General features: G+C 33.2%; 2 protein-coding genes across 2 annotated transcripts; both read left to right on the top strand.

The window, feature by feature from the left end:
* The first annotated feature begins 11,993 nt into the window (after nucleotides 1-11,993).
* ARPC2B (actin-related protein C2B) lies at nucleotides 11,994-14,519 on the top strand. Its single transcript, XM_078987325.1, has 9 exons — nucleotides 11,994-12,148; nucleotides 12,549-12,615; nucleotides 12,874-13,081; nucleotides 13,150-13,316; nucleotides 13,404-13,481; nucleotides 13,556-13,688; nucleotides 13,769-13,860; nucleotides 13,950-14,064; nucleotides 14,137-14,519. Exons 1-9 carry the CDS (start codon nucleotides 12,090-12,092, stop codon nucleotides 14,328-14,330), a joined length of 1,113 nt encoding a protein of 370 aa, XP_078843451.1. The 5' UTR covers nucleotides 11,994-12,089; the 3' UTR covers nucleotides 14,331-14,519.
* Nucleotides 14,520-20,718: 6,199 nt separating this feature from the next.
* LOC145039237 (protein PROTON GRADIENT REGULATION 5, chloroplastic-like) lies at nucleotides 20,719-21,552 on the top strand. The gene is made up of 2 exons (XM_078987321.1): nucleotides 20,719-21,156; nucleotides 21,315-21,552. The coding sequence occupies exons 1-2, from the start codon at nucleotides 20,884-20,886 to the stop codon at nucleotides 21,417-21,419; spliced, it is 378 nt and encodes a 125-aa protein (XP_078843447.1). The 5' UTR covers nucleotides 20,719-20,883; the 3' UTR covers nucleotides 21,420-21,552.
* Nucleotides 21,553-21,826: the final 274 nt, after the last annotated feature.

Raw genomic sequence — 21,826 nt, 5'->3', positions numbered from 1 at the left:
GAAGGCAACCCAAAAGGACCATGCACAACCGGGTCAAGTACTTACCAAATATAGTTACAGGCTTAGACCGATGTCGGCGAAAGCCTGAGGAATCTTTAGCTTTTATGTTATGTATTTATGTTATATGCTTGTTTATATGTTTTGTATACTGGACCTCGGTCCGATGTCGGGCAGGGCCTGTGTCAGACTTTAGTCTGATGTCGGGTGGGGTCCGATATCGGGGCAGGGCCCAATGTAGTGGGCAATGCCCAATATATGTTATTATGTGATTATGTGTATGGTATATGATAGTTTGGGGAGACTCACTAAGCTTCGTGCTTACAATTTTCAGTTTTGGTTTCAGGTACTTCAGCTAGCAATGAGAACAACTCGGGATGACTGCATGGCACACACCACAAATTTTAGCTTGGGATGATTTACTCTGATGTTTGATACACGATTTTGATATATTGACAGTTGTTTATGATATTTTTGAGATACATGACTTATGATTTCATATGAAGAATGAAAATTATGATATATATATATATATATATATATATATATATATATATATATATATATATATATATATATATATATATATATATATATATATATTCTAAAATGAAAATTTTGGATCGTTTTTTTGGGATGTTTCACCTAGGGTGTAACACCCATAAAAATCAAGCCAATTTAAAACTTTTTCAAACATCCAAAAGTCATTAGTTATTACAAAATGTTTTTCAAAGTAGTTTAATATCAGAGTATCCCCAGAATCAAATCATAAATAATGAGATATGATGAATTGTACGATCACACCTTCGCCTTCCCACGATCATCAGAAGTGCCTGAAACATAATCAACAACTGTAAGCCCGAAGCTTAGTGAGTTTCCCCAAAATACCAACGCCATAAAAATATAACCATATCATATAACAAATACAGAACAACATGCATCGTGAGCCTTCAGCCTGACTGGGCCGCCTCAAAGAGCCTACAGCCTATCTGGACCGCTCCTCGGGTATGTTGGCCTACAGCACAAAGCAGGACTGCCTCAACCCAACCCCCAATCAAACAAACATGTGAACATAAATATCATACGCTAGCATATATATATATATATATATATATATATATATATATATATATATATATATATATATATATATATATATATAACAATCAAACCGATCTAATAGATCATATAACATAGCAACATCCTATAACCAAGACACCGACCGAACCAGGTCACTAAGCATAAACATAACCTCATCCTAACAAACAGGATGCAGATCTAACATATCAATAAGCATAGTGTCATCCTATCTACCAGGAGGCAGAACTAACATATCACTAGTCCTATCAAATAGTATGCATAATGAGCCTTCAGCCTGACTGGACTGCCTCGCAGGGCTTCAGCCTATCGAGACCGCCCTGGGTATGGTGGCCTTCAGCATAATGCAGGATCGCCTCAACCCAAACATACACATACATATGTCGACATACTCATAACACATAATCAATCAACAACATGCACATATCATACAAACCATAACAACGTACTATAACCAAGATGTAATCAATAAACATATCATGCCATAACCAGATACAATCCATAAGGTCCGGCCTTGGTGCCTTAGACCCTATTGATATAGTAAGGATAACTCACCTGACATTGCTGAAGTCCCGCAGATAAAACTCCAACTGCTGGTTGACAGCTTCCCGAACTGTCAACATCAAACAATACCTAATTAATAATTGGTTCCAAACCCAAGGTCCAACTCACACTTCAAAAGCCCAAAATCCAAGTAATGGGCCAAAGCCCAACATATGGCCCAATTTTATGAATTGGGCCAAGACCTCTACATGGTCTTTTCTTAAGGCCAATCCAATTATTATGGTCCAAACTCTTGGTATTCCTATAGCCCAATATCACATAATCATACAGGCCCAAACTATGGTCCATTTATACCATAGTTTCTAAATTGGGACTAACCCCTCATATGGGCCTGAACCTAAAGCCCATCAACCTATTCTAGTCCATATGATCATTCTTGGATGGTCCATTAATAATCCAATTACCAAAGCCCAATATAAAGGCCCAACACAAAGAGCGAGTGAAATTAAGGTTTCACATAAAATAACAATTAGGGTTAAGTCTTTCCCACTTAACCCATTAAGTCCATTATTGCCTTAAGTTAATTTACCAATGATTATAATTTAATATTCAAGTTTATTGAATAATTCCCGTATGCATGTGTCCCGATCAATTTCCACAAATTAGGGTTTTCCTACCCAATCTTAGCCCATTAGTCAATTGGTTGGCCTTTTAGGTCACTTTGGGCCTTATTGGACCATTAGGGTTCCATTGGGCCCACTAGGGTTTCTTTGGTCCCACATTGTCCAAACATCCCCCAAACGAGGTCCAAACGCAATCAAAGCACACTGCCACCTGACACGGCGACCAGTAGCGGCAGGAGGTGGCAACCACCACCTCACGGTGGTGGTGATGGATCTTCTTTTCATTATTCCTCTTTTTTTACAATTACAATGCTAAACCCCAATTAACCAACACACACAAACACATTAATAAACACACATACACTCACTAATAACACACACATACTGTCTTGCTCGTGAAGGGAATCCGGCCACCCACCTGGTGGTGTGAGGTAATGGCAGTAACATGAGGAGGCAACTATCAGTGGCACAGATGATGGTCGGTCGGCGGAAAATGGAAATATCGAGTCTCAACCCAATCGATTTGACCTGTTACTCCCATGACCACAACACTGGACCTAAACTTGTCTTTGATCTTCGGCAGTGGTGGCGATGTACCACGATTCATGAGCAACAACAACACCAACTGTCAGCGCTCTTGGTGGTGATGGCGATGAAGAACATTTATGAGGAGCGGCGGAAGAAGGCTGGAGGGTGCGTGCGACCCACCCAAGAACCACCACAGAGTCCATGATCGCTCGCCTCCGACTCTCGTGACTAGATCAATGATGGGCGGCGATCCTCCGTCTTCGTCGGCAGCAAAGGTGCGTCAGCGACCTTGGTTGATCGGAGCAGCATGAATGCGAAGGGATATGGCAGCAAGACGAAGGAGAAGAAGATGGAGGTTGGAGGATGAAGAGAGGGTTGGGTGTCGGTTGTATCATACGTTGGTTTAGGGTTACCGGGAATGGCGACCTCATATATACCATCCCTTATTAAACTTCAACCCATATTGACTATAACAACCCATCCTTTTCCTTTTTCTTTCAAAGAAGCTCCATATTTTCCCTTTTTACGACCCACCATCAAAGCTCTTTACAAATTGGGTCCAAAATTTACCATTTAGCCCTTAGCTTCCAACATCTCTTCATATTAAGTCCCAATAATTACCCGATAGTCCTTGCCCTCATAACTATTTACGAAACCCATCAGAAACTCACACTTTTAACCCTCGGAAATCAAAGTATATCATTTGGCACCTAGAAATAACCACTCCACTAATTATTATCTGATTTTTGGACTATAATAACATATAATAATAATAATAATAATTGCTGCTCGGGGTTCTGGATCTATTATTTAATTGTTCTATTTTAAATGAGATGTTACACAGGGCCATGTCTGTAGGGGATCAAAATTTCTAGAGTATATATATATATATATATATATATATATATATATATATATATATATATAGAGAGAGAGAGAGAGAGAGAGAGAGAGATAGAGAGAGAGAGAGAAAGAGAGACATCAATTTAACTTATCTAAAAATGATATGAAGCATATTTTTCTTTATATTAGTTGTTTTTGTAATATTATCGCTATATTTGTGTTTTTTTTATTATTAATAGTGAATTTTATAATGATATGTTTTTTTTTTCGATTTAATTTTGTTATATTTATGACTTTTGGAGGCCTATATTATGTTATTGCCCTAGGCCTTGCAGATCAAGACTAATGGAAGGGAAGAAATTGTATGGTCAACCATCTTATAAATACTAAAAAGAGTTAACTTTTTTTTGAATTGATTTACCATTGTCTTCGCTCATCCTCTCTCACAACTTGCATGAGGCTTATATCATCACAAAATATGCTCACCATTTAAAGTCCATCTTCGCTCAACCTCTCTCACAACTTGCATGGGGTTTATATCACAAAATATTCTCACCATTTAAAGTACTTCGAGATGAAGATTTGTGCAAAGCATGCTTCCAGAGGGGAGCAGAGGCGAACCTACCTTATTGCTAAGGGTGTCCATGGACACCCCTTGCATCTGAATTCTGTTTATGGTTTATATAAGAAATTTCATATGGACACCTGTGCCCAACACAAAGTGACACCCATGGATAACCAAAAACAAAATCGATATGATTTTGGAATTTAACTATAGTTAACAAAACATAATTATTTTAACAGATTTTGGAGTTTTCTAAATACTTTGCCATGATTTACAAGGTTAATGTAAAAAAAATATCGTTTCCATAAATATCATATTCGATGTTTAATCGTTCAAACTGTGAATAAAAACAAGTCTCAAAAGAAAAAAAACCAAAAAATCGAAATTTTCAAATTTCTTGGGTCATTGAAATTTGAAAGTCGCCAATGTCCTTAATGTCCGCCCGCGGCCACCCATTCTTTGTTTTCACCAATGTCCTTAGTGTGTATATATAAAATGAAATCAAATATAAAACAATTATAATTGAAATGTCAAAACCTATTATACGTATTGCCCTGGTTTAGAAAATAGATGTATTGTTACTGCATCATAATTGACAGCTAAGAAATGAGAAACAGTAAAATTTCTTTTATCTTTCAATTATTTTATGTTTTCATCACCCACTAAACGTAACATTGTACGATTGTTTTTTGTTTAGTTGGTAATTCTTTTCATTTAATTTCAATAAAAGAACTTGGAATAAGTTTCAATTTTTATTAATTTGATACTAATAACCATGTATTTATAGATTTTAAAAAAAAAGAACCTATTATAAACAATTGTAAAATATTATTTTGACCTTTGATTTATCAAAGTAAATACTATATTTGCCTTAAATGATATCATCGACAATCATCAACCTGATAACCAAATATTTCTGACAATTTTTTTCATCTAATTTAAATTGGATACCCTTGACTATGAATTCTGGATTCGCCACTGGAGGGGAGATTAAGGGGAACTGATTCGTATACAACAGTTTTTATCCGTACACAACATTTTATGCTTAATAATGTTATACAATACAACATTTTAAAGCATAAATTGTTGTGTATTGAGAAATTTTGTTGTGTACAAATCAGCTCCCGAGATTAAGACCGGAGAAGTAGGGTATGAAGGATTTGACATAAATTGAAATACTATTATGGGATAATGACTTGAAAGGGTAACGAACTTTCGACTTTGTTCACATTTAGTCACTAAACTTTTTTTCATTATCTATTTGCCATTGAACTATTGAAACTGTTCACATTTTACCCTTATGACCGGCTGTTACCGGTCATAAGGGTAAAATGTGAACAGTTTCAATAGTTTAGTGGCAAATAGATAACGAAAAAAAGTTTAGTGACTAAATGTGAACAAAATCGAAAGTTCGTTTCCATCTAAAAAGTTCAATGGCTAAATGTTAACAAACTTCCTATTGTATTATGTTTTACCAAATTATTTATTTTTGTTTAATTGTAGCAACATTTGTTGATGAAGAAATCTATGAAATAAAAAAACAAAATGTAACATCCGGATTTCTAGGTATCATAATTTAAGTATTTTTCTTTTGGGTTAAGAAGAGAGACTCGACAAGTTGACGCCTCAACTCGTTGAGTAAGTCGCGACTGATGACTCAGATTAATGAATGGACTCGACGAGTCGGTGAGGCGACTCGACGAGTCCGCGCTGTTGGCAGAAACCCTAAATCTTTGGGTCCGAGCCATATTTAAAGGCATTTATGGCCTTCAATTGTGACTACCTTTCCCATAAGTGAGAACTCTAGCGAGCTTGAGTGTGTAGAGTGAGAGGAAGAACTATCTTGAGCTTTTTGGTATGATTTTGCAAGAAAGGAGAAGAGTTCCAGCAAGAGGGACCAAGGAAGGTTATTGTAACTACGTATTCATGTGATGATACTCTAACCCCTTACTATGAATTATGAGTTCAGATGATGTTGTAACTACGTATTCATGAGATGTTACAAATTCTGCATGTCAAACCAATGGTCATAATTCACATCAGTGAGAATGGTTCATTTTTTTTGTAAAACCAAAATCAGATTGGAAATTTTGATTTTTTATTTTGGAAAATGTCAAACCATTGGTTTTTTATTTCGGTTTCGGTTTTTTGTTTTTTTTAAATGTATTTTCATGGTTTTTTTTTTTTATTTCATAGATTTCTTCATCAACAAATGTTGCTACAATTTAACAAAAATAAATAATTTGCTAAAACATAATACAAGAGAAAGTTTGTTCACATTTAGTCATTGAACTTTTTAGAGGGAAACGAACTTTCGATTTTGTTCATATTTAGTCACTAAACTTTTTTTTCGTTATCTATTTGCCACCAAACTATTGAAACAGTTCACATTTTACCCTTATGACCGGTAACAGCCGGTCATAAGGGTAAAATGTGAACAGTTTCAATAGTTCAATGACAAATAGATAACGAAAAAAAGTTTAGTGACTAAATGTGAAAAAAATCAAAAGTTTGTTACCCTTTCAAATCATTATCCCTACTATTATACAAGTTTGCAGATCAAGACTAGAGGCGGGAACAGATTTGTATGGTTGGCCATCTTAAAAATATTAAAAAAGAATTAAAAAATAGTAGGGAGAAAATATTCAGTTTACGATAGTTAGGGAACAAATTTGAAACAATAAAAAAAATACATAGCTAAGAGACCAAATATGAAGACTCTAATCTTATTTGTAATTTACCTCAAACTGTATGACCATTCATACAATTTACTTTACATAGTATATGAACACTGTAATCTTATTTGTAATTTATATCCATAAGATTCACCGATAAAACATTTTATATATATATATATATATATATATATATATATATATATATATATATATATATATATATATATATATATATATATATATTCAATTATGTGCATATTAAAAATGTGTGGCAACATGAACAGTTAACTTGCGTCTTTTTGCCAGAAATTGTCCCTCTATTATGCTTGTGGATGTTTTAGTTGATATATATATATATATATATATATATATATATATATATATATATATATATATATATATATATATATATATATATATATATATATATATATATATATAAGTTTAGTGGGTTATCGATCCACCGTTCCTTTTTAGTTCCAGATCCTTTCACCGCTTCAACCTTCTACATACGTCATCCTTTTCCTTTCCACCTCTTTCTGAATTTCAATTAGGGCTCCACTGGATCTGCTCGACCTCCACCATCAGACTGCTGCTCCGATTCGTCGACCCTTCCACCACTTTGACCGCTTAAACCTTCTACATACCTTATCCTTTTCCTTTCCACCTCCTTCTATATTTTGATTAAAGCTCCACTAGATCTACTTCTCTAACTTAACCAAGGTAACCGCCACTTTCGATCTGTAGGGATCACTACCTTCAGTTTCTTCAGTGACGATAGATTTTCTTAGTAAAATCAAATCAAATGTAGGCTTCTGCGTGGAGAATATTCATAGGACTTCAAAAGCATGAAATAGCGACAACGATCTTCCAACATCATCATCCTTCTAGAATTGTTTTCGCCATTCAGATCGTCATTTGCATCCAAAACCAACCACAACGCAAAACAAACTTTTTTTTTTCAATCTTTTTGTATTTATAACATTATATTTACATATGCTTTTTTAGATTAGTACATTTCATATCTTTAACGAAGACATATTTAGATGATGCAGATTCGGTGTTCATTTGAGTAAAGTTCAAAAAATTCCTCGTTCCTTTGAAAATACATACGTATTTGTTCGATTTTAATTTTTTAAAATTTTTTTTGCTGGTTTTCTTACAGTTTAGGGTTTTTTCTACATCTGACTTTGCCGGTTTTTGTTTTTTGTTTTTTTTGTTTTTTTTTTTTTTTTTTTGTAAATACGAGGCCATTTCCATCGAAACAACACTTCGTTCTTGAGTTTTAAAAAATCAAAACATAACATTTGGATTTTGTAATGCCACTTTATGTTGGTTTTTGTTTTATTCTCTGTTGTGAATTCATTATGATGTTCTGTAAGTTTTAGGTATGCAAGAAAATGGATCATCAAAGGGTAGGGTTTTAAGGACCTGTCTATGTCGATAGCCCAATAAAATCATATATATATATATATATATATATATATATATATATATATATATATATATATATATAATCCACCTCCTATTCTCATTATCTATTCTCTTTAGTATGTTTCAGTTAATTTTCCCTACATATTTTTTCTTGAAATGAAGTTTATTTTTTATATGGTTTGTAGGTTGCAAGATTTGGACCTCAAAACAGAAGGTTAGTGTCATCTTTTGAAATTAGACTATCTAATAATATTTTTTAAGAAATTATTACTATTTGTTCCACCTTTTGTATTTTAGCTATGAAATTAATTTGGGGTTCTTATGATTTTACAAAAAAAAATTGTTCCATTTTCTTTATTATGTTTTGGTTTTGGATTCATCTTACAAAAACACACAAAAACAAAACCGCACCGCAAAAATAACCGCCTAACCGCACCGCGAAAATAACCGCACCAAGCGGTTTTGAAAATGGATTAACCGCATTTGCGGTTAGTGGTGAGATTTTGGCTAATAACCGCACCAAACCGCACCGCGCTCATCCCTAGCAGCTGCATAGGACCCAATTTTTCTCATTATATATTATTATTTAAAAATTTAAAATTATAATAAAGATAAAGACTTTTTTCTTCTTGTTCGTCTTAGACCTTTAAGAATATTTAATTTTTTAAGACTGACTCTATTGAAAGTTGATGGGGTCACTTTGTTACCATTGGTTAACCCCAAATCTATTTGTTATTTATCTTTGTATGTTTTCCCAAATGCAATGCTATAATAGGAAGAATTTGAAGTAGGTGAACCATGTGAAACGGGGACACATTTCAGAGTGACACGCAAAAAAATAGTACACACCGACCCGGGTGAAGCCCGGGATACCCTACTAGTTATTATTATTATTATCAGTAGTAATGAGAATTATTATTATTATTATTATTATTATTATTAGGGAGAATGAAAAAAAATCATGACATCATCATCAAAAATAACAAGATTATCATTATTATTATTTCCAACTAAGAGTTTTTAATTTTTAATTTTTAATTTTTTTTTTTTTGCTTTAAGATTCGATTAATGTTTAACTGATCCTAGATTCTAGATTTTGCGTATTACATATAGGGTAAATTACACCAATGGTCCCTTGTGTAGGTGCTAGAAAGCACGTTTAGTCCCTATTTTCAAAAATTAACTCGGACCGTCCCTCGTTTGATTAAAAATTGCACGCTTCATCCCTTGTAAGTTTAAATTTGCAAGCTTCATCCCTTACGAGTTATAAAATGACTGTTATACCCTTTTGTATTTATTTTCCAATTAATTTAAATGTTATAATAATTATTACTAATTTAAAAATAAAAGAAAAAACCCAAATATCCCTACCACCCTACCCCGACCCCCCCCCCCCCACCTTCCTTTTGCTCATCTCTCTTCCTCCCTCTTTTGTTAATTCTTGTAAAACCACAGATCCACCAGTTCCGATCAACCACCACCAGAGCACACCCCTTAAAGTCAAAATTCGGCCACTTTTTTGTAGCCTCCCGAATCAATAGAACCATCAACCATTTTTTTCCTGAACACCGCCTTCAACATGAACCACTTCACTGGTAACACCGGTTGCCCATCAGGGATCCCAACCTCTACGCCACCTGTTTCTAACCTCCACACCACCGAAAATACCAACCGTTGCTGCAACCACCCTCGAAAATTGCCGCCTTCAAATGCCACCTCTTAACAATCAAACTTGCTGCTGAATACCGAAAACCATTTCTGAATCTCACCTTCACCAAAACCGCCTAGAACTGCCATGAAATCAGGGCCTGAAAACCATATCAAACACCGCATGGAATGTGATCCCCTCTCCGTCTTCGTTATCAATTGAGAAGATTTGGGTTCGATATGAGCTTGCTTCTCCAATCTGAATCTCCCTCTTCTTCGATTTACAAGTTTAGGGTTCATTTTTTGAGATTTGAATGATGACTACTGGTGGTTACAGGAGGTGCTAGCGGTGATAGATGGAGGTGCCGGAGATTAGAAAGAGGATAGTGAAGAGAGAGAACATGTGTGTGGCGGAGATGAACGATCGAATTCAAAGAAGCAGAAGAAGAAGAAGAAGAAGAAGCAGCAGCAGCAGCAGCAGAAGAAGAAGAAGAAGAAAGGAAATTGGGGAAAGGGAAGGGGGTGGCTTGGTGGAGTCACCCGGAGAAGTCGCCGGAGTAATGAAGTCGGCGGAAGTTGTCGTTGGGGTCGCGTCTGTGGGTGGTGGTCGTGGATAAGAGGTGTTTCGAAGAAGAAAGGGGTTTGGGAGACGAGTTATGAATGTTTGCTTAGGGACCTAATTTCTTTTTAAAAGTTTTTTTAATAAATAAATAATTAATAATTACAAAAAAATAGAAAAATAGATAAAATAAATAAATAAATAAGGGCAAAATGGTCTTTTTATGCCCAGAGGGATGAAGTGTGCAACTTTTAATCAAACAAGGGACTTTCAGAGTTAATTTTTTAAAATAGGAACTAAACATGCTTTTTAGTACCTGCACGAGGGATGATTGGTGTAATTTACCATTACATATAATACAGACCTCTACATGAAAACAATTGCACATTCAACTCGGACCACCACATCAATTGCAAGTTAAAGTGGATTGTCTATTATTGGTTGTTCAACCCAACAAGGCAACAACTAATAAAATATAAATTTCATGGACACTATATATTATAAAAATTATAGTAGTTGTAGATAAGGTCAGTTCTTAACGATTCAATTTAAAAGTAATGTACACCAAATTTATCAAACTTTATTAAATATACATAAAGGGGGAGTTGGAAACGATAAATGCAATTACAATAAAATAAATAAATAAATAAAAGTGATTGGCTAATTTTTCAATACATTTATAACTTATTAATTAAGTTGATTCAGAAGTTACTGGTACAATAACAATGTTTTACTTGGTAAACATGTATTTGTTAGTTAGTGAACAAGTTTTCGAAGGGATAGTGGTTGTTTTTGGATAATTGAAATTTTGGAGGTTACGTAGAAATATGATCTAAGCTTTATTATTGTACTGAATAACCCAAGAAAAAAATGTAATGCACGTCATGTAACCTATACGCGTAACAAATAGGACATCTTGACATCCAACTTAAGTTCCATTTTGCACGGGTCTTAATCCCTTAAGACCTTCTACATGCAAGTAATAAAAAAGTCTTAGTTAGCGTTCACGCCTTTATACAAAAAGCAACATAAACCTAAACCTTGAGGTATCTCTTTGTTCTCTCACAAAATGTCATCTACAATCTAGATTAAATGTTTTGCACATCAAACTTAACCTACACGAAAAGAGTACAAAAGTAAGAACAATATCATTGGATACTCTTCAAACTTACAAGAAAAAACCCTTAAAATAGTGGCTCTATATTTTGGTAGGCGCAACTAAAAATCCAAGATTCTAAATCAATTTTGAATAAATAATATTCAACAAATCTACGAGCCGATTAACATAAATCAATGAGCTCAAGCGATTTACCTATTAGATGGAAATATACAAAAATTAAAAATCTTTAATAAAAACCATTTTTTTTTTGAAATTGTATTATTTCTTAGTGATGCTTCCGTTAGTTGTTAGATATGTACCCACTACCCACCCCTAGTGCACTAAAGATGATATAGATAGAGACTGTATATATTGCTTCAAAGCTCACCAAACATGATTGCAAAAAGGACTTCATTTTTACTCAAACCCCTTATTACTCAACTGTAAAATAAAACATGCTACACTACTTAGTTTTCATCCATCTACACACAACAAGATCAAAACATCCACAAGAATGGCTTTTTTCGAGAGGGCATCACCCGCATTGAAGCACATTTTGCTCCAACTCTATAGGTAATACTATCATTGTATATATATACATTTTTCATATGCATTTTCATGAACCCATCAAAAAACACTTAAAATTTAACATCATGATCAATGGTTGTTTATCAAACTTCCATGTAACATATAGATACTGACAGATACTACAATAACTTTTACCATGATTTTAAGTTGATTCAGAAGTTACTGTTATTGAGTCAGTCTGTCATTTTAACTTCGGAATGTTACCGATCATGTAGGGCTAGATACCTCTAACCATTTGGTAGACAAATTTTAGTGCTTTCTAAGTAGGTTTTCCAACAATGGTGGTGCACTAAAAGTGTGCGGGACTTTGATAAACGTAGGTCCTTAATGTCGGTTTTATAGAAATCAAAAGCCAAAACAAACTAACTTGTTGCTTTCACGACAGTGCTGATAAGCCTTTTGCAGTCGAACACCACTTGCACGAATTCGGATCATTGCAATATCACATTCAGGTAAAAATGATAAACTTTGTAACGTATTTGACATGTATTTAATTATGATTATTATTATGACTATAACTTTTACAATTTTGTATTGTATTTAACATGTATTTGATTATGATTATAACTATTACACTAGGAATTCTTCCACTGAAAAATATGAACTTATACACACTTATCAAGTAAAAAAGACGTAAATACCCTCTTGTTCACTCTTACAAAAAATTAATCTTAATTAATTATTCACATAGAAATTTATCTTTTTATCAGTCGTATGCTTCAGAACCACATCATGCTTACCTATCTGTTTCAACTCCTCTTCTATCCACCGGCTCTTCGATCTTATGTGAGCTTCCTTCTTCCACCATGGAAACAGTAACACGAATTTGCCCTGGAGTTGTGGAGATCGTTGAACCACCACGAACAGGATATCAGCTCACTCTTAAGCTCAATTTCGCTAAAATTCCAAGAAAAAAAGGTAAATTATGCTACAATCGATCGTTTTGTCACTGTAAAAGCCCTAGAACCAGTCGTTTTGTGATCTAGATGCAGCGAAGATAATTACCGAGATTGCATCGGTGCACACGGTGATACTGAGCTCTCAGCTACGAGAGTTGTTGAAGAATGTTAATGATCAGGAGATAACTCAGGGGACATACAAACCGATCAAACTTGTGTATCATCAACGGGAGCCTTTCTACGTCGTTAAACAGGTAATGTTAGGGTTTTTTAGGGAACAAATCTCGAAAACCTCACAGTTCACGCTTCGGATTTTCAAGTTTGATTTATGTGTTTGGCAGCCGGAAAAGTTAACGGCGGTTTTCCCGATTCGGATAAAAGAGGATTCAGATGTGGTTATCGCAAAGGCGTTCTTTCAGGTTCGAATTCCGTTAGTTTCTGTTTGTATTTATGATTTATCTCATTGTTTTGAGGTTTTGAATTCGTTTGACAGGAGCTGGTGGACGTCGGAAGTTCAGGAAGGTTTGCCAAGGCACCGGCTTGCTACTGGTCGGCGATTCCACCGGCGGAGTTGAGGGGAGAATCTATGCAAGATTTGAGCACGAATGGAGGGTTCGTCTCATTTGGTATCATTTATCAACCAAACTCGATTTACACATTTTCGATCACACAATTTTTACACCACTAATTCTGTTCATATCCGCAGAAATCATGGCACGACATGTTGAAGGGAAGAAACTCGAGAAGACTGTATGGAATCTACTCAACTTCAATGCGTTGGTGAAATATCATGTAAAGGTAACATCTGAGTTATTATTAACACTAACTCACTAAGCATACAGATTTGAAGACATTAATGGTGTCATGGTGATATGATTCTGAAACAGTGCACCAAAGGGTTTGTGCAACGAAGAATGAGAAGTCGTTTGGATAGCTTGGTTGAGGCTCTGCAACATACGAACATGAAAGAAGATGAAGATGAACATATTGGAAAAGTTAAAGGTATTATTGAGATTTGAGAAACGATCGTTGATCTTTGACTAATTTTGACCATTTGTTCAAATCTTGATGCAGGACGTACACGTGTGAAGAAAGTGATGAGGTTTATGAGATGTAAGGTTGTGATGAGAAGATGGAATTTGAAGAAACAGATTAAGAGAATACGATCGAGAATAAGAATCCATGGATTTGGAAAGTTTCAAAGACGTTGGTTGAAACTTCCAAGTTTCTCTTCTGTAATGAGATATCAGAAGCTAGAAAAGTATTGATCAATATAATTTATAGGGGAAATGAATTAGGAGGATAACAATGTTTTTGTTTTATTAAAAAATTGGTATTGAACCTATTGATTCATTTGCCGTTATAGAAAGTAAATTATTTTGTGTATTCCCTTTTTCTATTTGTCTTTATGAATCTTGAATCTAGTCTTCATAAATAAATAAATAAATAATTTTGTGTTTGCTTTGTTACTTAATATAAAAATCTAAGTTAAACTATAAATAAACTGGTTTGACCCATTAACAAGCTAGAAAAAGTTTATGAATAGTGACCTTAGGCGTAGAGCAGGAGATGATCAACGTTCTTATATATATATATATATATATATATATATATATATATATATATATATATATATATATATATATATATATATATATATATATACACTAGCAGTGTACCCGCGCAAAGCGGCGGGGCGTGTAAATTCTTTCGGTGATATGTTTCCTTTACAAAAATGTTATGTTACAAAAGAAAGTACATGTCGAAGACAAAATAATTAAACTATGTTTTTATTTGGGAAATGAAGTCATTTTTTGTTCCTGGACGGTGGGCTTTATAGCAGAGGAGGGAGCAAAGAGGTATATGCGATTGGAGGGATATTTGAATCGACATGCTAAATTTAAGAATATCTAAAAGGGTTTAAAATTTGAATGAATCCGAGATTTTTGAGGGAACCATATCAAATTGTTGAGAAATATATGGAGATTTGATGATAAATATTTGAATTCAAAATATGGTTAAAATTTAATATTATTTTATTAATGATTAATTATACTATCAGCTTCATTATTTGGACGTCTTAAAAAAAATTATTATTATAATCAATCTATTATAGAAATAGTTAGATTTCTTTTATAAGATAGTAAAGATATATATATATATATATATATATATATATATATATATATATATATATATTAACCCTATTCTTCACGGAGCTAGTCAAAAGGACTAACTATGCAAGGTTTTGAAACCACAATGATCACCTATGTAACGATTTCTAAAGATATCTTGAAAGTGCTATTTTTTGGAAACCATAAAGATCATTTATGAAATTTTGTCTAGTAAAAATAAATTTATAGGATGTAAAGATTGATATGTTAGCTTAATCTACATGTCTTCCATGATTCACCCGCGCATCATTTATCTTTTCAATCATTCGTACCATTGTTTTCAAGGAAATACTAATCTTTCAAAAAGTATATAATAGAGAAGGCAAGATAGGAGAATATGTAAAAGAGAGATAAATTTTAGTAGGGCTGTCAAATATGTACCATAAAAAACCAACTAACATGTTACCAACCAGACCAATTAAATTGGTAGCCAAGTTGTTTGATAGCCAATATATTTGGCTGGTAATACCATGTCAATTAAGTAGTCTTGGTACGGTAACGGTATGAAATTTTGAATACCACAGTTGTACCATACCAACCAACATATATATATATATATATATATATATATATATATATATATATATATATATATATATATATATATATATATATATATATATATATATATAGACACACACACACACATATATTAATTCATAAATACAAAGAAATATGAGTTCTCATATCTTCATGTTTTAATTAGAATAACAACTAACAAGTCTTAGAATTACTAAACTAACACATTGACCGGAAATTTTTTGATACTTATTATTTGATGTGCACGAGATCGATGATATATACACTAAAACTTAAAAAGGAATATTAGCTTCTCATTCATTTTACTTGTTTAGTTATCATTTGTTTCCTCTAGCAACTTGTTAGGAGTGGACCTCTTTTAATCATTTTAGTGGTTTCCAAAAAGAAAATACTACCAGAAACGAGTGAAACAACGGCCAAATGTTCACAAATTCAACTTATATTCATGTATAGTACATATTAGCTAAAAACTTTGGTATATACCAAATACCAATATATACCAACCAAAATCGTTGGTAGCTAAATTAATTGGTACCAAGTACACTTGGTATGGTACTGGTAGCAAAAATCTTATACCAACTATAGTTGGTACGGTACACGATTTGGGGAAAAAAAACTCAGTATCGTACTAATTCCATCCCTAAATTTTAAGGAGGAAAAGGCCGGGCCAATGGGCTGGACGATGCCCCAACGAATTACCATTCATCAATATTTTTGACTGCATATGGTTCAATCATAAAAACTTTATTATAATTATCAAAGTGATGTTTAAATATTCTGAATGCATATCGCGGTCAAAAATATAATAGCGGTCACTGGCCGCTATTTGAAATCGCGGTGGTATAGCGGTGATATACGTTTTTTATATTATTTAATATATATATATATATATATATATATATATATATATATATAGTTAATTAGTCAGGGGTCGTTTGATAGTTACTGATTGGGTAAAGGCTGATTGGATTAGAAGTTCTGACTAAGTTAACATCTGACTGGAACTTGTTGTTTGATTTTGTATCTGATTGATTGTACCAAATAACTATATTACCCTCAATCAATATTTTTATAACATTCTTTTGCCTCCCGATTTCTTTTACTTCACCTGCTCTACAAACATGATTTTTATTTTGTTAAAAAAGTAATATACATGAATAAATTCAAATATTCAATCCCTGAATGTATAGTGCTTGACTTTTTCTAGTTCATGAGAGGTTTGACAATCTTAAAACCAAATTATTAAGCGTATTATACACCAAATTATCAAACTTTGAGTAGAAAACAAAGTGCACAACAGCAGCAAAGCAACAATCCTTACGATTTAACCCTTTTGTTTGACCCAGAAAATGTCAAAATTAACATTGAAAGTTAAGGATAATGTCAAAATTGATCCAAACAAAGTATTATGTTCTTTTCCCTAATACAAATACATAAGCTATCAATACAAATAGCTTCATATGATTATGTGAATGAGAATTGAATTCAAATACATTACCAATAAAGGTTGCTTCTCTTAGGCCAAACAAAATATTATGTTCTTTTCCCTAATGGCTTTCATAAGCTGTCAAATACATTCTCTTGAAGACTAGGCTACGAAATAGTCAAACCTTATAAAGGTTGAATGAAACATACCAAACAATGTCTTTCTTCTGTCAATTTTGACCAATTTGCTTCTCTTAGGCCTTTCATCAAACGGTTTATGAGCATACATTCACACTGAATTAACACGCCATCGACTATCTACAATTCCAAAATCATAGTTATCAGGAGATGAAATAAAGAAAACTGTAACGAATATGTGAATTATAAACTAAACTAAATAATTCTAACCTTCATAATTTAACAATACAATTGATCACTAACAGGAAAAACTTGAAATAAAACTCAATTGAAATATTCTTGGATGAAATCATTCAATGGTGTAAGCAAGAAGGGGAGAAAAGAAAGGATTTTTCCTACCGCTAGAATGAGGCCGGATCTCAGGCGAAGCGGCGCCAAATGGAGGCAACCCAAGGCGTAGATCGGAGGTAGTAGGAATCAGCGCACATATCATTGTTGGGTCAATAGAGAAGAAGCATTGTTGGAGCCTGGATGTGTGATGATTGAGGGAGAAGAGAAAACATAAGTGTAAACTAAACGAGGGGCAATCAAGGTGAAGACCCAGTCAACTATTTTTTTTTTCAGGACCGGGTAAGTGATGGGTAAGAGATGGGCTGACTGAGTAAGTGGTTTATATGTGGTTACCAAACGCCCTGACCGGACCAAGTAAGTAAAAATCCTCTGATCGGACCGGGTCAGCACTAAATCAAACAGCCCCTTAATCAGTAATCATAATTCACATATCATATTTAGTTGATCATGCTTCACATATTATAATTAGTTAATCATACTTCACAGACAAATTACCAATGTCATAATTAATCATAATTTAACACAATCAACAAGAATACATATATGCAATACTTACTATTTTATCATAGTTTAACACAATTACAATTAGCAAATAAAATGATTAAGTAATTTGATAGTTAATCATAATGTAGTACTTCAAGTTTTCAACAAAATTAACAAGACAAAACATTACATGGTTTCAATGGAAGTCATGACAATCACAAAATTACAATTTTATTTAATGAAATGACACAAAAGTTTTGATTTGGGCTAAGAAAAAACAATTTTATTCAATGGAATGATACAAAAAATATTTAATTTATGTAAAACAGCCCAAAAATTAAATTTATTCAAATAGCGGTTATAGCGCCGCTATAGTGGTGACCATAATCGCGGTAAATCGTGGCGCCAATAGCGTCACCGCTATTCTAAATCACTATTTTGAAATAGTGTTTCCTTAACTCCGCTAAACGCTATAGCGCCGCTATTAACTACATAGGATCCGACCCGCCACCACTAATATATTTTAGTCATATTTTTTCCAGTTTCAATAACATAAAGTACCACATGGTTTTTGATTTTAGATTTGCTGGTACAACGGGTGTCAAAAAAATGTAACTAATTAGAGCAGAAATCATCGGGAATGCTACACATTTTGATTTTATACTCTATACCTTATCGAGGCTCGTTGTCTTACTCTCAAGTCTCACCTCTATCCTCGTTTTTGCTTATGGTACTCGCTTAGTCAACTAGTAAGATAAAAAAATCCCCAAGAATATTTCTTAAAATCCATACATATATAAAAGAGTAAATATTAGATTTTGAAAATCGATTTCTATTTGATTGATTGATTATTGACTCTTGCAAACAAACAAATAGTAAGTCTCATTTCTTGATTATGATTTGTGAAGTCTAATTTCCATGATTATGATTTTCTAAAGTTTAATTTATGAAAATCATTTTTTGGATTTTGAGTTTTCAAGTCTAATGTCTTGATTATGATTTTATTGGTTGTTAAAATTGATTTATTGTATTTATGGTTCTTGAAATCTCTTTTTAATTTTACTATTCTAAAAATTGATATCTTATATTCATGATTCTGAAAATGGATTTTTGATTTTTCTGATTTTTGATTTTAGTCATTTTGTTGTTTCTTTAAAAAAACTTATTTAATATATTCTTGATTTGTAAAATGGATTTATGATTTAATTGATTCTTAATTAGTTGTTTGGAAAATCTATGTGTTCCTCTTAATTTTTTATTACTAGATTTTTTATTTTCCTATTCATTTTTGTAGTTAAATTTAAAAAGCAAGAAGATCAATTTTGTTGGTTGTTGCTTTGCTTATTTCTTTTTATAATTAACCTGAATCCACATGACAACCATGTGTTTTGTTTTTTTACTTTTTTTTTCTCATTATTATTGTTTTATTTAATTTTAAATAACAAAATGTTGCCTAGAAAATATCTATTTGGAAGTGAAATAAAAAAAAAAAAAAAAACAAAAACTCAAACAAGTAATACTATATGTGAAAGGATAGGTGGATAAATTTATAAAAACAAAATGGATACTTCTAATGTTAATTGTTCTCATGAGAATGAAAATGGCATGAATGCGACTATTAATGTATCAAGGCTTTTTTTTACCAATTTATTACAATGTAAAAGTTTTCATTTTTTATTTTGCTACGTTCCTCAAATCGGTTTGCACCGGCCTTGACGAAGATTCATCCATTTTCTTTAGCATTTCCGAGACCGTCCAATAATGGGTCAACTGCACATGAATATGGTATAGTCAATGTTTTAAAATCCGGGTTTTTAGTTGACCCGGTGTGATGACCGGTTCACGGGTCAATCGGTTCAACCGGTTGAACAGCCGGGTCAACCCGGTTTATGGTCTTTTTCTATTTTTATATATTTTTACTTTCATGCATAATGCATAAACATATAAAACCAATAATTTGATGTCCACAAATTTTAAACATTGAAAAACATTGAAGAAACCGCAAATGACTCGTTGTTTTGGTGTTCGCTACTTGTATCCAACCATCCAAACTCTATTGAAACGGGTCAAACCGGTTTAACCGGTTCAACATAAGCGGTCGAACCGCGGTTTAGGGGAAACCCGGCCGGTTCGATCCGGTTCGTATTTTTACAAAAAACCGGTCTAATTTGACCCGCCTTCTGCCCCGGGTCACGGTCCAACCAGTCGGGTCAACCCGGGTTTTAAAACATGGGGTATAGTCTAAATTTGTAATCGAAACAAAATTATATTATCTAAAAACCTAAATAAACAAAAAAGTTTCCTCCTAAAAATAGAAAAATAGGCATAGTTGATTTAAAAAATTTAAATTTCTTTCCTTAATTAAATAAAAGCCACGTCCAAGAAAAATGGAACAATTTACCACCACATCCATCCGATGGACCCGGGTAAAAAGCCACAACCAATAAGAGAACAAAATCAGATTTCCATCAAAGAAGGTGGGTCCCATTAGGTGAAAAGAATCCATACTATAGTATCGAGATGCTTTATCAACCGGATTTTTTAAGCCATAGAGTATTTGTGGCTCTAGACGCCTCTTCAAACAAAAGGTTCTCAAATTTACACCAAACCCACAAAAACAATCTCTCCAAAAAACACACACAAAAACCCCACTAACCATTTCTCATAACAAACACACAAACACCAACACCTCTGATTCCTGATCATTTTCATGGCAACATCATCAGTTACTGCAACTGGGTTTTCTTCTTCCTTCCATGGAAGTTGGGGAACTTCCATTACAGGTGAAGATTACGCCACCATGGTGTCAAAAACCACACCCAACCAAGTTCGAGTTGGAAAGCCCTTAAGATCTGGCCCGATGATGGGAAACGTCAATGAAGGAAAAGGTCTTTTTGCCCCTTTAGTTGTCGTCACTCGTAACATCGTTGGAAAGAAGCGATTCAATCAACTTAGAGGAAAAGCAATTGCTTTACACTCACAGGTATATACCCATGTCTTAAAGATTGTTTCTTTGAATAAAACTATTGAAATCAGTAAGCGTTTTCTTGATTTGTGTTGTGGGTCGATCTTTATATATATGAAAGAAAGATTTGTAGTAAATCTTGTAGATGATGAATCAAATTCATGTTTTTTTATCAGGTAATCACAGAGTTCTGCAAATCTATAGGGGCAGATTCTAAGCAACGACAAGGGTTGATTCGTTTGGCAAAGAAGAATGGTGAAAGACTAGGATTCCTAGCTTAATACGTTAGTGTGTAAGTTCAAGATCATAAGTTCATATTTCATGAGAAAGTTAAAATTGTGACTTTATAGCATGTATTAAGATATTCCAGATGTATATACTTTCTGTTGGAAAATATTTTTTTATATCAGCTCAGATACTGATTGTTGGAAATATAAAAATCTGATCACCACAACAAAAAGCTCGGTTACCAGTTATCGTGTAATAGATATATAAGTTTAAGATATAAGATGTAGATATATATAAAGAATAATAATTGCGGAATAAATATAAATATGAAAATTATAAATGATTGAAAACTATAATAATATAAATGATTGTATTTAAATAACGTAAAGCTATAAATAATATAAATGACTGTATTTAAATGACGTAAAGCTATAAATAATATAAATAACTATATTTAAAT

The sequence above is a fragment of the Lactuca saligna genome, chromosome 1 (genome assembly GCF_052625555.1).
Source record: "Lactuca saligna cultivar CGN05327 chromosome 1, ASM5262555v1, whole genome shotgun sequence".
Classification (NCBI taxonomy): domain Eukaryota; kingdom Viridiplantae; phylum Streptophyta; class Magnoliopsida; order Asterales; family Asteraceae; genus Lactuca; species Lactuca saligna.
The sequence above is the reverse complement of the archived record's forward strand: the minus strand, read 5'-3'. Positions and strand labels throughout refer to the sequence as shown.